This window comes from Pseudophryne corroboree, chromosome 9 (genome assembly GCF_028390025.1).
Source record: "Pseudophryne corroboree isolate aPseCor3 chromosome 9, aPseCor3.hap2, whole genome shotgun sequence".
NCBI lineage: Eukaryota > Metazoa > Chordata > Amphibia > Anura > Myobatrachidae > Pseudophryne > Pseudophryne corroboree.
In genome coordinates, this window is record NC_086452.1 from 120,253,966 (window position 1) to 120,271,016 (window position 17,051).

General features: G+C 44.9%; 1 protein-coding gene across 2 annotated transcripts in view; it reads right to left on the reverse strand.

Annotated features, from left to right (window-relative positions):
* Nucleotides 1-17,051, reverse strand: part of LOC134956764 (uncharacterized) — a 48,386-nt gene that overhangs the window by 15,809 nt on the left and 15,526 nt on the right. The window contains exons 4-8 of one of the 2 annotated variants that reach the window (XM_063938726.1): nucleotides 10,936-10,983; nucleotides 9,488-9,562; nucleotides 5,798-5,839; nucleotides 4,128-4,184; nucleotides 3,910-3,945 (exon numbers count right to left, since the gene is read on the reverse strand). In XM_063938726.1, coding sequence (XP_063794796.1) covers nucleotides 3,910-3,945; nucleotides 4,128-4,184; nucleotides 5,798-5,839; nucleotides 9,488-9,562; nucleotides 10,936-10,983 — 258 coding nt within the window. The remainder of the gene's footprint in view (nucleotides 1-3,909; nucleotides 3,946-4,127; nucleotides 4,185-5,797; nucleotides 5,840-9,487; nucleotides 9,563-10,935; nucleotides 10,984-17,051) is intronic. The other variant, XM_063938727.1, reaches the window with a different exon arrangement.

Consider the following 17,051-nt stretch of genomic DNA (forward strand, 5'->3'; position numbering starts at 1 on the left):
ATGTCCCTAATAGCTGCTTTTCAATATAATATACTGTATACAGTGCCAATTTTAATGCCCCCCCTCTCTTTTCCCTCTTACTGTACTGTAGAATTGCAGGGAAGAGCCAGGGAGCTTCCTTCCAGCCGAGCTGTGAGGGAAAAATGGCGCCAGTGTGCTGAGGAGATAGGCTCCGCCCCTTTTTCGCGGCTTATTCTCCCGCTTTTTATGGGATTCTGGCAGGGGTATTTAGTTCATATATAGCCCCAGGGGCTATGTATTGAGGTATTTTAGCCAGCCAAGGTGTTTTTATTGCTGCCTCAGGGCGCCCCCCCCCAGCGCCCTGCACCCTCAGTGACCGGAGTGTGAAGTGTGTATGAGGAGCAATGGCGCACAGCTGCAGTGCTGTGCGCTACCTTGGTGAAGACAGGATGTCTTCATGCCGCCGATTTTCCGGACCATCTTCTTGCTTCTGGCTCTGTAAGGGGGACGGCGGCGCGGCTCCGGGACCGAACATCAAGGCTGGGCCTGCGGTCGATCCCTCTGGAGCTAATGGTGTCCAGTAGCCTAAGAAGCCCAATCCGGCTGCAAGCAGGCGAGTTCGCTTCTTCTCCCCTTAGTCCCTCGCTGCAGTGAGCCCGTTGCCAGCAGGTCTCACTGAAAATAACAAATTCTAAGACTATAACTTTCTAAGAGCTCAGGAGAGCCCCTAGTGTGCATCCAACCTCGGCCGGGCACGAAATCTAACTGAGGCTTGGAGGAGGGTCATAGTGGGAGGAGCCAGTGCACACCAGGTAGTCTAAGATCTTTCTAGAGTGCCCAGCCTCCTTCGGAGCCCGCTATTCCCCATGGTCCTTACGGAGTTCCCAGCATCCACTAGGACGTCAGAGAAATATATATATATATATATATATCTTAAGACAGCATCTTTAATATATATCTATATATATATCTATATATATCTATATATCTATATCTATCTATCTATCTATATATATATATATATATATACACATACATACTCGGGTCTCAATCTCTGCTGATAAGGTACCTGTCCACGCTGCTGCAGCGCTATAAACCCATGCCGACCCAATCGCCGGTCTGAGTAGTGTACCAGACTGTGCACGCTATCTGCAGGATCCCTGAGGATAGCTGATAAGTCAGGGCTACCTTTTGGGCAAACGTGACACCCTAGGGGAAGATTTCAATCGTATCCTGGCCCTAGTAGGGAAAGGATACTCCCTGAGAGTTCTTTGTGGGAAACTGCAGTCTCTTGTCTGGAGATTCCCGCTCTTTTTCATCATGAGAGGAGGGAAATTTACCTCAACTTTCTTCCCCTTAAACCTGTGTACCCTTGTGTCAGGGACAGATGAGTCATCAGTGATATGCAAAACATCTTTTATTACAATAATCATATATTGAATACTTTCCTGCCATTTTGGCTGTAACTTTTGCATTATCGTAGTCGACACTGGAGTCAGACTCTGTGTCGATATCAGTGTCTATTATTTTGGATAGTGAGCATTGAGAGACTCTGAAGGTCTCTGCGACATAGGGGCAGACATGGGTAGATTCCCTGTCTGTTCTCTAATCTTTTGTGCAATAAATTCACCTTAGCACTTAATTACACATATCCAAACAGGTGTCGGCGTTGTCGACGGAGACACCCCTCACACACACATTTGCTCCATCTCCTCCTTAGGGGAGCCTTTTACCGCAGACATGTGGACACACACGTACCGACACACCACACACTCAGGGAATGCTCATCTGAAGACAATTCCCCCACAAGGCCCTTTGGAGAGACAGAGAGAGAGTATGCCAGCACACACCCCAGCGCTATTAACCCAGGAATAACACAGTAACTTAATGTTAACCCAGTAGCTGCTGTTTATTTTGATTTTTGCGCCTAATTATGTGCCCCCCCTCTCTTTTTACCCTCTTCTACCGTGTATCTGAAGGGGAGAGGCTGGGGAGCTTCCTCTCAGCGGTGCTGTGGAGAAAAAAACATGGCGCTGGTGAGTGCTGAGGAAGAAGCCCCACCCCTCGACGGCGGGCTTCTGTCCCGCTTCAATTTACAATTTTTGGCGGGGGCTCATACATATATACAGTGCCCAACTGTATATACGCTAACTTTTGCCAAAGAGGTCCCAATTGCTGCCCAGGGCGCACCCCCCTGCGCCCTGCACCCTGCACCCTTACAGTGACCGGAGTATGTGGGTTTAGTGTGGGAGCAATGGCGCACAGCTGCAGTGCTGTGCGCTACCTCAGTGAAGACCGGAGTCTTCTGCCGCCGATTTCGAAGTCTTCTTGCTTCTCATGCTCACCCGGCTTCTGTCTTCCAGCTCTGCGAGGGGGACGGCGGCGCGGCTCTGGGATCGGACGACGAGGGTGAGATCCTGTGTACGATCCCTCTGGAGCTAATGGTGTCCAGTAGCCTAAGAAGCAGGACCTATCTTCAGAGAGTAGGGCTGCTTCTCTCCCCTCAGTCCCACGATGCAGGGAGTCTGTTGCCAGCAGAGCTCCCTGAAAATAAAAAACCTAACAAAATACTTTCTTACAGCAAGCTCAGGAGAGCTCACTGAACAGCACCCAGCTCGTCCGGGCAAAGATTCAAGCTGAGGTCTGGAGGAGGGACATAGAGGGAGGAGCCAGAGCACACCAGAATCTAAATTCTTTCTTGGGGTGCCCATGTCTCCTGCGGAGCCCGTCTATTCCCCATGGTCCTTACGGAGTCCCCAGCATCCACTAGGACGTTAGAGAAATGTTAATAGCAACCTTTTTGTGGTTTCATACTTAGAAGGATGATATGTTAATAGCAATTCTTTCCATATGTACTATGGGGCCTCCAACACTTCCAACCTGTCACCCTTTTACATCCCTTTTGAACCTGTACCCCTTCCCCCTCTCCCTTCCCTCCCTTTTAGCTTCTTTCATTTGGTGTGTTGTCCCAATTTCTGTCTAATTGTTTGACTTGTCTAATGTGTTTTATTTTTATGTTTTGTTTGAATTGTGATAGGTACTGTTTTGGACACTTTTGGTGAATTTTGTGCAGATTTTTCTGATGGGTCCATATCTTTTACCGTTTTTATACTGCATTTGCTGTCTTTCTCCCTGACCAATGTGTTTATTTTTGGACTCTGTATTTGAAAAGAATAAACATATATTAAAAAAAAAAGAAAAAAAAGAAAAACACTTCTCCGGAATTATACTCCTATTTTCAAATAATTTGTCTTTCCCTAGAGATGGGTCTTCAAACATGTTACTTTATTCCTCTTGTGTATTTGAATACTCAACAGGGCTGATGCAGAGTACTACACGAGTCTGCGTAGCATCTGATCACAATGAAAAACAGGCTTTCCCAGTTGCCCGTAGAATATATGCAGGTGATCTTAGCCATTAGTAATTGGGAGCGCACTGCATGGTGACATAATCACTGGGCAGTGTACTGCTAGCCAATCAGTGAGAGCAGCACAGGACTCAAAGCTTTCTACCGCAGCGGAGCCTGGGAGATGACCAGACATTGCAACCGACAGCAAGAAAAGCCATTTCTGACCACGGCTGTGGCTAAGGCAAGTGAAAGGGGAGGAGGTTGAGGGATGCCAGGGAGGACGAGGGAGAAGGAAAGCAGTGGGAAGTGGGGGTGAGTACATCAATCCCGGGATTACAAAAATAAGGCAGGATTGGTCAGGAGGTATTGATAACTGTTAGTGAACGCCGTTCCACTACAGGATTTGGGCTCAGGAGCAGCTGCACACAATAAGCACCAGACATAGCACTTGTTATTGTACAGAACGCTATAATGTTTATTGTTTCTGAATGCACAATTCAGAGCTTATCCCCATTATCTATTTGTAAATTTGAACACTGTGATGTTAGAGAGTGGGGTATGTTGCCATTCTCTGCCATGTAAAGGACTACTAGACGTACCTCTTTGCTGACAGGATATCTTTCTTTCATCTTCAACTGTGGAATCCAAAACAATTATGTAACATTAGAAAAGAAAAACAAGGTATAGAAGGGATATTGTATTTTAGGTTTTATATTTATATAAAGGGCAAATTGACTGTAGAGTATGGTTCTCAAGATATGCGTGTTACAACACAAAATGGTTTTGGACCGTGTTAATACACATAAAAAAAACATACCATCAGAAAAGCGGTTTTGAGGTCTCGTGTCAAAGTCCAGTGTTGAATTTACAGGGTCTGCAAGTAGAGAGATGTAAATAACCAACAATCAGTTTACAGGGACAAAGAAGATGAAACATGTGAGCTATGTTATACACTTTCCACTTGCTGGTTTAACCCATATATTTTTTCTTTTATCCCAAGTATAAGGAATAGTACAAGATCAGGACTCACACATGAGATATACTGCAATCCATGCTGACAGAACGGACATTAAATACCTGCATACCATTCAGATTAAAGTCCAGTTTTAGGGTGATATACTATTAGCAGCTGTAATTTACCACTGCTAATAGGTTCCCCAGAGGCTATACTATTAGCCCCAATGCTGGCATCCTGATCCCCCGATACCGGCACTCATCGGATATACTTTGCGTGTCTCAGGTATGTAAAGCATATTTCATGATAAGCAGCCCTTCAGACCTGCGATAACACATGGGTCTGGGAACTTATCCCGGATCACATTTGTTATCGGGCTATAGCGACACATTTTTCGGCCGAAAAAAAGGGCTTTAATAGTAGAAAAAGAATGGAAGCAACCCAAAGATCTACAAAGGCCTAATAAATATGCTCCACCAGAGTGAGCAATTCTGATCTGAGTTTGCCAAATATCAGACGCTCAGCCAATTGCTCAGAACAGCCCTCCACAGCTTTGCTTACAGAAGCAGATACGATGATGGGTTTTAGAGAGGGGATGCGGTCAACATCCCGCCGGACGGAATCCCGGCGGTCAGAGTACCGACACCGGGATCCCAAACAGCACAATCCCAACATATTCTCCCTCTGTGGGTGTCCACGACCCCCAAAAGAGGGATGATAAATTAGTGTGCCGAGCGCAGCAAGCCCGCAAGGAGCTGCGTTGCGCTCGGCCCCCTGTCGGATTGTGCCGGTCGGAATCCCGGTGTCGGTATTCCGACCGGCGGTATCGCGTACTGATCCCTTAGAGAGGCCTCTGCTGCCATGTAGGGATGACTTCAATCTTCCCATCCATGCTAATGGCATAAAGAATCAGAACGGTGGTGGTTTTGGACTCTAAATGCCGGTACTCTACACAGTGGAAAGCTCACATAGATACACGACAAAATATATTCTACAACTTCCATCAGTAATATGTGCACTTTACTAAAGGTACGGTCTATAAGGGTTAGGATAAAAAAGTATGCGATTATATATATATTTACAGTTATTTATGTTTCAGTGTATCAAAATAAACATGAACATTTCAGCTTTTTGGAACAGTTTTCTGGGATTTTATTAGTCCCACATGCTCTTCCTGTAACTGAAAGCCCCAACGACATCACTGGGTTTTGCCCTGGATGCTAAATTAAAGGACTATGGTATTCTGTAGTAGAACACATTCTTTGAGATAAAGTGAAGGTCTGAATCAGTTCCTGGTAAATGCATAGCACCAAGAGCAGAGAGAGATAGCCAGGTAACAGTGCTGGGCTAGGGCAGGAGTAGCTACATCTAAAACATAGGAGTTGGGTATAAATGCTTATTAATATGTTGAGTGCATAAATGAAAGGCTTTCCCTGGTGATTATTTTTAGATTTTATACGTAGCTCATATCATTTTCAGTCTAATACATCAAAGCTGTTACTAGATATAACACCACATAATACTAGATGTACCTCTTTGTTGATGACGGTTTCCCTTTTCTTCTACTTCTTCATCTGAGGAATAAAATCATATTATATGAATTAAAGAGGATACGTGGATGCAACACAGGTACTGTGCTAATGTTAAATATGGGACAAAGAAATGGTGTCCAGTATTCTGTATTTTTTGGGTGAGGAGTGTGTGTGTGTGTGTGTGTGTGTGTGTGTGTGTGTGTGTGTGTGTGTGTGTGTGTGTGTGTGTGTGTGTGTGTGTGTGTGTGGCACATGGGGGCATGAGAGGTAAGAGGGCTCTTCCCAATGGGGAGATTCAAATGTTTGAAAAGTCAGTTGGGAGTCTGTTTATTCCTATCTAATAAACAGGAAAAAAAAACAGACACCCAACTGACTTTTCAAACATTTGAATCCCCTCCCCAACAGTCTACAACTTCATCCTTTTCACCAGCAAAGCTAAACATTATTCCATGAGAGCCAGCATGCTGATATTCCTGCTGGACATATCATACAGACTGGTACATGCAGGGCCGGCAACAGAAACTCTTGGGGCCAGGTACAGTGATATCTCTGGGGCCCCCTCAGAAACAAAACAGTCTGTGTCTCCCTCTCTCCTTCCTCCCACAATCTGTCTCTCCCCAATGACTCCATGCTGCATTCCCAGCTCCTCCACCCCACTCCAAAGCCCTGTATCCCCTCACCAAGCCACTCTGACCCGGAGAGAGACTGACCTGTGCTGCTCTCCCCAGTATCCAGACTGGAACACCGCCTAGCAGGTACCATGCGGCCCTCACACGGGCACGGGAATCCTGGCCAGCAGAGCTGCTGCCATGTTCCGTAACTGCCTGCAACAGAGCTGGACCAGGAAGTGCGGGTGCACACTCACGCCGCACAGTCACTGTGTGTTAGGCACCTGTTACCCACAATGCCTACAGCTCGCCCTATTTGGAGAAGATGGCTCACATCCCTGCCGGCACTAAGCAAATATCCTTGTGGACCCTCTGATCCATGGGGCCCGGTACAGTTGTCCCCTGTGACCCCCCTGTCGCTGGCCCTGGGCACATGATCTTGGTGCATTCAGTGCAGTACTATTCACAGGCATCTGTACTGAGAAGGGAAAAGATAATGACAAAAAAAATATTTTATGTATAGGCTACAAAGCACTTGTACGTTGTACCGACTATGGGGGTAATTCCAAGTTGATTGCAGCAGGAACTTTGTTAGCAGTTGGACAAAACCATGGGGGTAATTCCAAGTTGATCACAGCAGGACTTTTGCTAGCAGTTGGGCAAAACCATGTGCACTGCAGGGGAGGCAGATTTAACATGTGCAGAGAGAGTTAGATTTGGGTGTGGTATGTTCAATCTGCAATCTAATTTGCAGTGTAAAAATAAAGCAGCCAGTATTAACCCGGCACAGAAATAAAATAACCCACCCAAATCTAACTCTTTCTGCACATGTTATATCTGCCTCCCCTGCAGTGCACATGGTTTTGCCCAACTGCTAACAAAATTCCTGCTGCGATCAACTCAGAATTACCCCCAATGTTATAGCTCAAGAGATATTGTGCAACATGACACCCTGTATGTTTATCAAACGTATAACATTGAGATTTTTCTAACTGGTGACCTGACGTGATCTGTAAATGAATCTTTAGGTGTATGTCCAGCTGCTGGGGTAATTATTTGTTTAAGAGGACGCCATATGAAGGGAGGTTGGCATTCTGACTGCCAGTATAAGACTGTCGACAGTCAAAATGTTGACAAGGGCATAAGGTAGACAATGTAAAGATAGATTGCAATGTTGACAGTTAAAGTGTACACGAGTCGAAACGACATGTAAAATATAGACAAATCATAAGGTTGACGCCACAATGTCGTCATAATAAAGCAGCCGCTGCTAAAAGCCGTTCAGCCATTTTCTCTTGGTTCTGACTTTCCGAGGAGAACCAGCCTTGAGCTGGTTAATGTGAGACAGTGATATTGAGGGGGTGCAAATGAAATAAGAGAGGGGGGCAGAGAGATAGGAAGACATAGGGAAGATAAAGCACAACATCTAGTTGCCTATGCAAGATTTTATGTATTTTGTGTGCTCGTTATGGTGACCAATCCCGGGATCGGAGGGATTCTGGCCAAATATTGTCAGGCTTCCAATCCCGGGGATTTCGGATTAGGAAACCCCTCTGTGTTTTCAATGCCGGGCAGCATTGAGCGTCCTCGGGAGGCTCAGACGCTGCCCGGCTCCCCCAGCTCACTTCCCACTGCCCCTGGCTGTGCGCACTGCGCAGCGTGACGTGAAGTCAGAGGTCACGTTGCGCAGCCAGCTGCCCGCCGCTCAGACCACAGCGCCTGCACTGGCCCACACCTCACCTCCTCGCAGCAGGTGGATCCACCCTCCTGCCCATCTGGATGAGGGTAAATTATGTGGACTCGGCGGGGAGGGGGAGAACACTGAAAACTAACCAATCCGGGGTTTCCCAGGATTGATCTTTTTCAATCCCAATTCCTGTGATTGAAAAAAATGGTCCGGGATAAGCCACCCTAGTGCTCGTGACCTGGCAAATGACGGGTGAAAAACACTAGTTCAGAAGATAAGCACCAAAGATCAGAGACCGAAGTGAACAATTAAATACTCTTTGTACAGGGCTGTGTAACACTGTAGCACGAAACAAAATAATGACAAAGTTTCTACGTAAAAGTAAAATGCTGTGGAAAAACATGAAATGTGTATATATCCATTTTATATAAGCTATGGAATTGCACTGGTCACTGACCAATATGCATGGGAATGCAGCCTATCCATTTACTAATAACCTGTGAGAGGGAGCAGAGCATTTTTAGCTATATATTGAGTTAGCTCACAAAATGGATGCCACCACTGCGTGCAGACATTGGGTACACTTTACCATCATATTTAATTTGCAAAGCATTCTGCTTTACACTAAGCTTTCCAACTTCTTCAAGATGCTGCTGTATTGTGTTAAATGCAACAGCTCTATGTAAAGAAAGCTTCTCCTTTGTGGAGACGTTTTAATGTCACTGGTTTGTACATATTGGACATGATGTGACCGGTTCCCTTGAGAGTTCTATCAGGCTACTCTCTCATTCAAACACTGAAATAGCCTCAAAGTAGTTCCAGACCCATAAATGAAAAGAATGAGTGCATGATTTGTCCATAGATGCTAATACTGGGTACACACTATTATGATCACTCGGCGCTAAATGGATTGAAGTGTTAAATCCAATCAGTGCTAGCGCTTTACACACTGAGGTAGATAAAGCTCAGTATGTACATTCTTCTATGGGACTGGTAGGTCAGGCATCTGAAATATTCAACTGCATGTAAGAGGTGACCTCCTAATCAGACTGCTGCAGGAGCATTTCAATCCATTTATTGGCTAACATTCCCGCATATACAACTATAAATCATTGGGCCAATCAGCTGATACTGGGTGATCTGCCTGACAACTGTATAGGTGTGTACTTAATGTAAAGAGCTTGACAATTATGTCTTACTGCTGTTTCTCTACCCGTGCTCCAGTTCATGTTGTCAGGGTACTTCATCTGTAATGAACCCTAACCTGGTGTGTATATGTGTACCTTGACTGGAGTAGTCTTGATTCCCTGACACTTGTAAATATAGTATCAGTTATCCTATTTTGGGAAATAACATAATATTGTCAGAAGACAGATTTTTATGCCATTTACTAACCTTCTGAGAATGGAGGTCTCTTGGGTTCTTCTCTGAAATTTCCCTCACTATCATAATCACTGCCATCATCTGATTCTGCCATAGACAAACAATAGAAGGAAAGTTGAGATGTAGTAATATATCCATCTGACACCTTAATATGGAACCAGTATGATTTACCGGCCTGGAAAATTGAACAGATCCCCTTAATATATCCATATTCTGGTTAGAACAGAGACCACTAGTTAGCAAACATACATGTTGAATGGTAGAGAACGTCTTCTTTAAACCAACACAGAGGGCATTTGGAAAGTAGAAAGAGGGGTAGGTGACAGACAGGCTGATATATATCAGTGTTGCAGAATAGAATAGAGGTTGGTAACCTGTGGTTCTACAACTGTGGTATATAATCGAAATTTGTTGGGGAGCCACAGTTTGTTATAGGCAGGCTTAGAGGGCTCAAATAAATATATAATGTGGTAGAACTCCCAATTTGTTATATTGTATTTGGGGTAGGTGGAGGAATTCAATTAGCCGTGGTAAATTACGTGGTGTAATTACTATGCTTTAAATATCACATTTTCCTAAAATCTTATACATCTACTCTATTTCCCAACTAGTAAATGAAAATATTAAAAGGTAAAAGATATCTATAGATCAAAATGAAGAAAGAGGGTGTGCCCCACATTGTATGAATCTTTCAAACATTTTTATTCTCACAAAAATAAAACCAGTTTACAGGTAACATACCCTTAACGGCGGTAAACCACTGTAAGTTTGAACAGCAAGAATTTATCCAACGGGCAATACAGCAAGCACAGCATGTAGCTTCAAAGAACAATCTTGTTCCCATCAGGCCACGCCCAAATGCATTTCGTCATTTGGACTTCGTCCAAGTGACGACATGCACCTGTGTGCTGGATACAGGATACTAAGAGGCGACGCCGACCTGAGAGAACAAGGTCTTGGTGCAAGGAAGCAGACCAACAGGTCCACAACAGACCATGGCTCTGAAACTTGGATTGCTGGGGCTTGTTGTTCCACATTGGACTTGTGAGAAAAATATCAGCGCACTGACTTTTTATTTTTTCCTATAATTGTAAGTATGTTTAATGAGCAAAACATAATAAAGTGATATCAAAACAGCATATTGTCAGTCTCTTATTTGTAACGATCTATTCATATTTCAATCACTATTACATCCATAAAACATTATTTTAAAATGAGAGCTGCATGCTGTTAGTCCACACAGATTATTATACCTTATATAATTATCCAGTACACTGCCCGAAACCCAGACGTGCAATAAATAATATAATTATAGGCATATCTGATATTTAAAATAAGATTTATTGCTCATAATAATTATTTATAACAAGTAACTCATTTTTGGCCAACAAATAGATTTCAAATAAACTCAAACCAAGCAGGTGACTATATATCCAATATTTGCTCCTTTTATTTCTTACCCGAGTCAGAGCTTTCAGTCTTTGTGGCCTTTTTTTCTTTCATTTTACCTACAGGTAAATTAACATATGCAATAAAAAAGAAGAAGAAAAAAAAAAAAAAGACACTAAATGGTTGTTAGTAAGGGTGATGGAAATGCTAGCAACTAACTGGTCAATTTAATAAGGCATGACTTAGTCATGGCCGTGAGCAAGTGCGCTAAATGCTTAATTTATGGTACCACCAGAATCGCGGATTTTTGTACGCAGCCCTAAAAATCATGAGTCCAGGGCAAGATTAGGGCACGGGTAGTGAGTGAGGGGGGAAGGGGCAAAACCGTTGTTGGCATTTCCATGCTGTCCAAGTGTTGTCCTAAAGAAATATTTTCCTTGGTGGCATTGACTGATCACTTAAAAACACAATAGAACATTTTTATTATTTACATAGCACACTTTGCTGTATGGTAAGCTTTAAGAAACGTTAATGAACATGGTTCAAAGCTCTATTAAAGGCAAGGCCAGGGTTAAGGTTTTGTTAATGTTTTAACTAGTGCTGGTTCTCAACATCTCCTAATAAGGCTTTCAATCTGACCCTTGTACTGCATTGTACATCCACTGCAGTAGAGGCTAAATCACACTCTAATAGATACTGATTAGCTGAGGTGAACAGATATGATGTGACTATGGCTAAGTTATATAGAAGTCTGTGAAAAGCGATTGGGCTTTCAGAGAATTATGACCCCCATATATCAGGTGACCCATTACCCCGATCCCGTCGGCACCGCCGAATGGATCAGTGGGTTGGCGCCCAGCGACGATTGGTGATCTGTCGTGGTATTTGGGAAATTAAACATGTTAATAATGCCCAATTTGCCGATCGCAACCGTTTTCAGTCGGGATCGGGGAATCAGGATTTTAAAACATGTTTATTATTACCTGGCCATCAGTGGATCGGGACATTGCCCCAATACATCTGTGATGTATGGGGGAAACAACAGCCATCTAGCACAATAATTTGTTCACCGATCATCGCTACAGCATCAGTGAAAACATTTTAAACAATGCTGAAGTATTGTAGGCTACACTCTTTCCTAGAATAATAGCGTTCTGGTTTGCAGCACTTAGTAGGTCTATACACAAGTTCTGTACACATAAAACTACGGTAGGCAAACGAACCTGCAAAATACCTCATTTAGTCTCCATGGGTAAGGGTCATTAGGTCGACAAGACTTACGTAGACAGTCATTAGGTCGACCAATATTGGTCGACATGGTCACTAGGTAGACATGTACTAGGTCAACCTGGAAAAAGGTCGACATGAGGTTGTTGTTGTTTTTTCTTCTTTGTAAAGTGACAGGGAACCCCAATTAGTGCAGTGTCCGCTTGCCATGCTTCGGGCAAGGTTAATATTCCCAATCATAGTCCACGTGGGTCGTAAAGTATGAAAAAGTTAAAAAAAAAAAGGTGAAAAACTCATGTCGGCATAATGGATGTCGACCAATAGTGGTCGACCTAATGACTGTCGACCTAAGTCTTGTCGCCCTAATGACCGTATCCCGTCTCCGTATAGTGAGAGGACAGAACAGACTCACTTACTTGCACTGTCTCATCATCAGGTTCTCAGTTCTACAGTGCAGAGCTATTTGTTTTATTTTTGCTTTCCTTAACACAGAGATAATTCCTAGTTTACATGAGAACGATCCTTGTCAAGACTTTAAATCCATAATCCTCCTAAGATGCCTATAACATGAAACAATGAGGAAATTTCGAATAAGGAGTGAGTTTGCAAAACCAACTTTGTTTCCTGGAACATGCAAACACCACACAAATGCGCGCACCCAAGATATCAGAGAATAATCAGAAATGCCAATCTGCTGTATTCCCAACAAGGTTGCACGACTTTTCTACCAAATGCACCTGGGAGAACTGCATAAAAAAGTGGGAAAGCCATCCTGTACACCAAAAAAGTGACAACTGAGAAAACAGGACCAAATAGAAGGCGGTTAGTGGTCATAAGGAAAGTACTAGAGAAGAGGTTCTCAAACGTGGTCCTCAAGGCTTCCCAATGGTCCATGTTTTAAGTTTATCCATGCTTGGCCACAGGTGACTTAATTAGCACCTCAGTCAATTTGATTCAACCATCTGAGCTGAGCCACGGCTATACCTAAAACCTGGACCATTAGGGTGCCTTGAAGACCGCACTTGAGAACCACTGTACTAGAGGTTTTAAAAAGCAGTCAAAAGGCTGATATTTGCAAAATTTATTAATGGTTGAAAAATTATAGCTAGCAAGTGATCTTCAACAAATTAAAGTCTTTCCAGAATTTTAGGGTACAGAAAAAATATCAGTATAGTCATTTCCCAAGTTAAACACTTAACTTTCATCTGCAAGTTCAAAAACCCCACTCTCATCAACACAACCCCTCCACATGTATGCCCCACAGCATTAAACGCATTCAGCTTTTTAAAACAAAAAAACAACAACACAAAAACAAGAAAGGTGAAAATGGTACATCCATGCATAAATTTAAACTAGAGCACCAAAAGTACTAGAACTGTCAGGTCTTATATAGGATGTGACATAAGTGTGGTATCACTGGTCACACAAATGTGTACCAATAGGAATAGGCAATGGAGGCGGAGTGGCAATCCCCGGGAACAGACAAAAAGTAAAAAAGACACAGATGAGAAGGACTAGTAAAATAAGGAGATTTATGGTCGACTTCTTGTTAAATCTCTTTCTGCAAGGTACACTGGATTCCAAAGGGAATAACATCAGGGGGTGTAGAGTTGGATCTTGATCCAGGCTCCAACAGGCTAAAGCTTTGACTGTTCCCAGGATGCACTGCACTGCCTCCTCTATAGCCCCGCCTCCAGGCACTGGAGCTCAGTTTTGTTAACCAGTCCAATGCAGTAGCAGGTAAGAGAGACGGTAGATGTTAGTCACATAGGGGGTCATTCCGAGTTGTTCGCTCGTTGCCGATTTTCGCTATACTGCGATTAGTCGCTTACAGCGCAAGGTTCGCAGAGCGCATGCGCTTAGTTATTTTACACAAAAGTTAGGTATTTTACTCACGGCATAACAAAGCTTTTTCATCGCTGTGCTGATCGTAGTGTGATTGATAGGAAGTGGGTGTTTCTGGGCGGAAACTGGCCGTTTTATGGGAGTGTGCGGAAAAACGCAGGCGTTCGAGTTGCAAAACGCAGGAGTGGCTGGAAAAACGGGGCAGTGGTTGGGCAAACGCTGGGTGTGTTTGTGACGTCAAACCAGGAACGAAAAGGACTGAGCTGGTCGCAATGGCTGAGTAAGTCTGGATCTACTCAGAAACTGCGGGGTAATCGTTACGAGAAAATTAGCGAAGCTTTCGTTAGCAATTCTGCTATGCTAAGATACACTCCCAGTAGGCGGCGGCTTAGCGTGTGCAATGCTGCTAAAAGCAGCTAGCGAGTGAACAACTCGGAATCACCCCCATAGAACCACATTCTCACGACAGTAGAAGGGACTAGCACCTAATGCCATACAAACCCAAAGAAGCTAAGTGCATCAGGGTGGGCGCCCTGTGGAATCCAGTGTACCTCACAGAAAGAGATTTAACAATGGTAAGTACACCATAAATCTCATTTTCTGCAGTGGGGTACACTGGTATTCCACAGGGAATAATATCAGGGATGTCCTAAAGCAGTTCCTCATGGGAGGGGACAGACTGTAGTGGACACAAGAACCCGACGTCCAAAGGAAGCATCCTGGGAGGCGGAAGTATCAAAGGCATAGAACCTGATGAACGTGTTCACTGAGGACCATGTAGCCGCCTTGCACAACTGTTCTGCGGACACGCCACGGCAGGCCGCCCAAGAAGGTCCAACAGACCGAGAAGAATGGGCTTTGAAAGCAGCAGGAGCTGGGAGGCTTGGGTAATCACCATTCTAATCCATCTGGCCAAGGTTTGCTTATTCGCAGGCAAGCCACGTTTGTGAAAACCAAAAAGTACAAAAAAGGAATCTGACCTCCTGATAGAGGCAGTCTTTTCCACATAAATACGGAGAACCCGTACTTTGGAGGACAAACCAGAAGAGATGAAGGCTGGAACCACAATCTCCTGGTTAAGGTGAAAAGATGATACCACCTTAGGCAATTTACCTAGGCGAGTTCGAAGTACTGCCCGGTCACGGTGAAAAATCAGAAAGGGGGGACGACAGAGCAAAGTGCCTAAATCTGACACCTTACTAGCAGAGGCAATAGTCAACAGAAACACGACCTTAAGCGTAAGGCATTTAAGGTCTCACAGACTCAAGAGGTTCAAATGGAGACTCTTGCAGGGCATTTAAGATGACATACAGATCCCATGGAGCCACAGGAGGGAAATAGGGAGGCTGAATCCGTAGAACACCCTGAGTGAAAGTGTGAACGCAATTTCTCTCTGAAACCACACCGACAAGGCAGAAATATGAACCTTGAGGGAGGCCAGACGAAGGCCTAAGTCTAGGCCATCTTGTAGAAAAGCCAAAAGTCTGGAAGTTTTGAACGTATATGTAAGAATTCCAGACCATGTAATAAATCCGAGCCGAAGCTGGTTTACAGGCTTTCAACATAGTTTTAATAACTGCCTCAGAGAATCCTTTGGCTCTCAGGAGTGATGCTTCAAGAACCATGCCGTCAAAGCCAGTCTGGCCAGGTCCCAGTAGACACAAGGGCCCTGAACGAGGAGGTCTGGGCGTTGAGAAGTAGAAGAGGACGCTCGATCGATAGACTCTGCAGGTCTGAAAACCAATGCCGTCTGGGCCACGCTGGAGTGACTAGAAGTAGTATTCCTCCTTCTTGCTTGAAATTCCATATTACCCTGGGCAGGAGTGACACTGGAGGGAACACGTATGTTCCATGGAGCCGAAAGTTCCATGGAATTGCCAGTGCTTCCACGAACGCTGCTTGAGGATCCCTTGTGCTTGCTCTGAAGACCGGAAACTTGTGATTGTGTCGAGGTGCCATCAGGTCTACATCTGGTAGGCCCCACTTGTCCACTAGGAGTTGAAAGACTTTGGGATGAAGACTCCACTCTCCGGCGTGCACGAACTGACGACTGAGGAAGTCCGCTTCCCAGTTGAGGACTCCCAGAATGAACAATGCCGATATGGCTGGCAGATGGCGTTCCGCACTTTTTGACACTTCCATCATTGCCATGCGGCTTCGAGTGCCGCCTTGATGATTTATGTACGCCACCGTGGTGGCGTTGTCTGATTGTACTTGAACAGGCCTGTTCTGTACCAGAGGCAGAGCCAGTGTCAACGCATTTAACACTGCCCACAATTCCAGAATGTTTATCTGGAGGAGAGATTCCTCCCTGGTCCACCGACCCTGGAGAGAGTGTTGCTCCAACACCGCGCCCCAACCTCGCAGACTGGCATCCGTTGTTAGGAAGACCCAGTTGGAGATCCAGAAGGGACGGCCCCCGCTCAACTGTTGGTTCTGTAGCCACCAGCTCAGTGACAGACGAACCTCCGGAGTCAAAAAGATCATTTGAGATCTGATCCGATGAGGCATGGCCGTACCATTTGGAAAGGATTAACCTCTGCAGAGGGAGGGAATGAAATTGAGCGTACTCTACCATGTCAAAAGCCGACACCATGAGGCCTAGTACTTGCATTGCCGAGTGTATCTACACTCTCAGACGAGAGAGGAAGTATCTGATCTTGTCCTGAAGTTTCAGGATCTTCTCCAGAGACAGAAACAGCCTTTGGCTGCGTGTGTCCAACAGCGCCCCCAGGCGCACCATGCTCTGAGCAGGTGTAGAGCTAGTGCTTTCAACAGATCCGAAGGGATAACCGAACAGAACTGGCGAGGGGGACGTCTCTTGAAATAGATTGCGTACCCTTGAGAGACAACATCCCGTACCCAGGCGTCTGAAGTGGTCTTTAACCAGGCCTGGGCGAACTACAGAAGTCGGCCTTCCACCCTGGGGTCCCCCAGGGGAAGGCCCGCCCCATCATGCAGCAGGCTTGTCTTGTTTGGAAGCAGGCTGACGGGTGGCCCAAAATGGTTTAGATTTGGGCTTAGTGGTTTCGGAAGTACGAGCCTGTCTCGGGTACGCCTGACTTTTTGCTTTACTTGGAGGTCGAAAGGAACGAAAAGTGGTACTCTTAGCCTT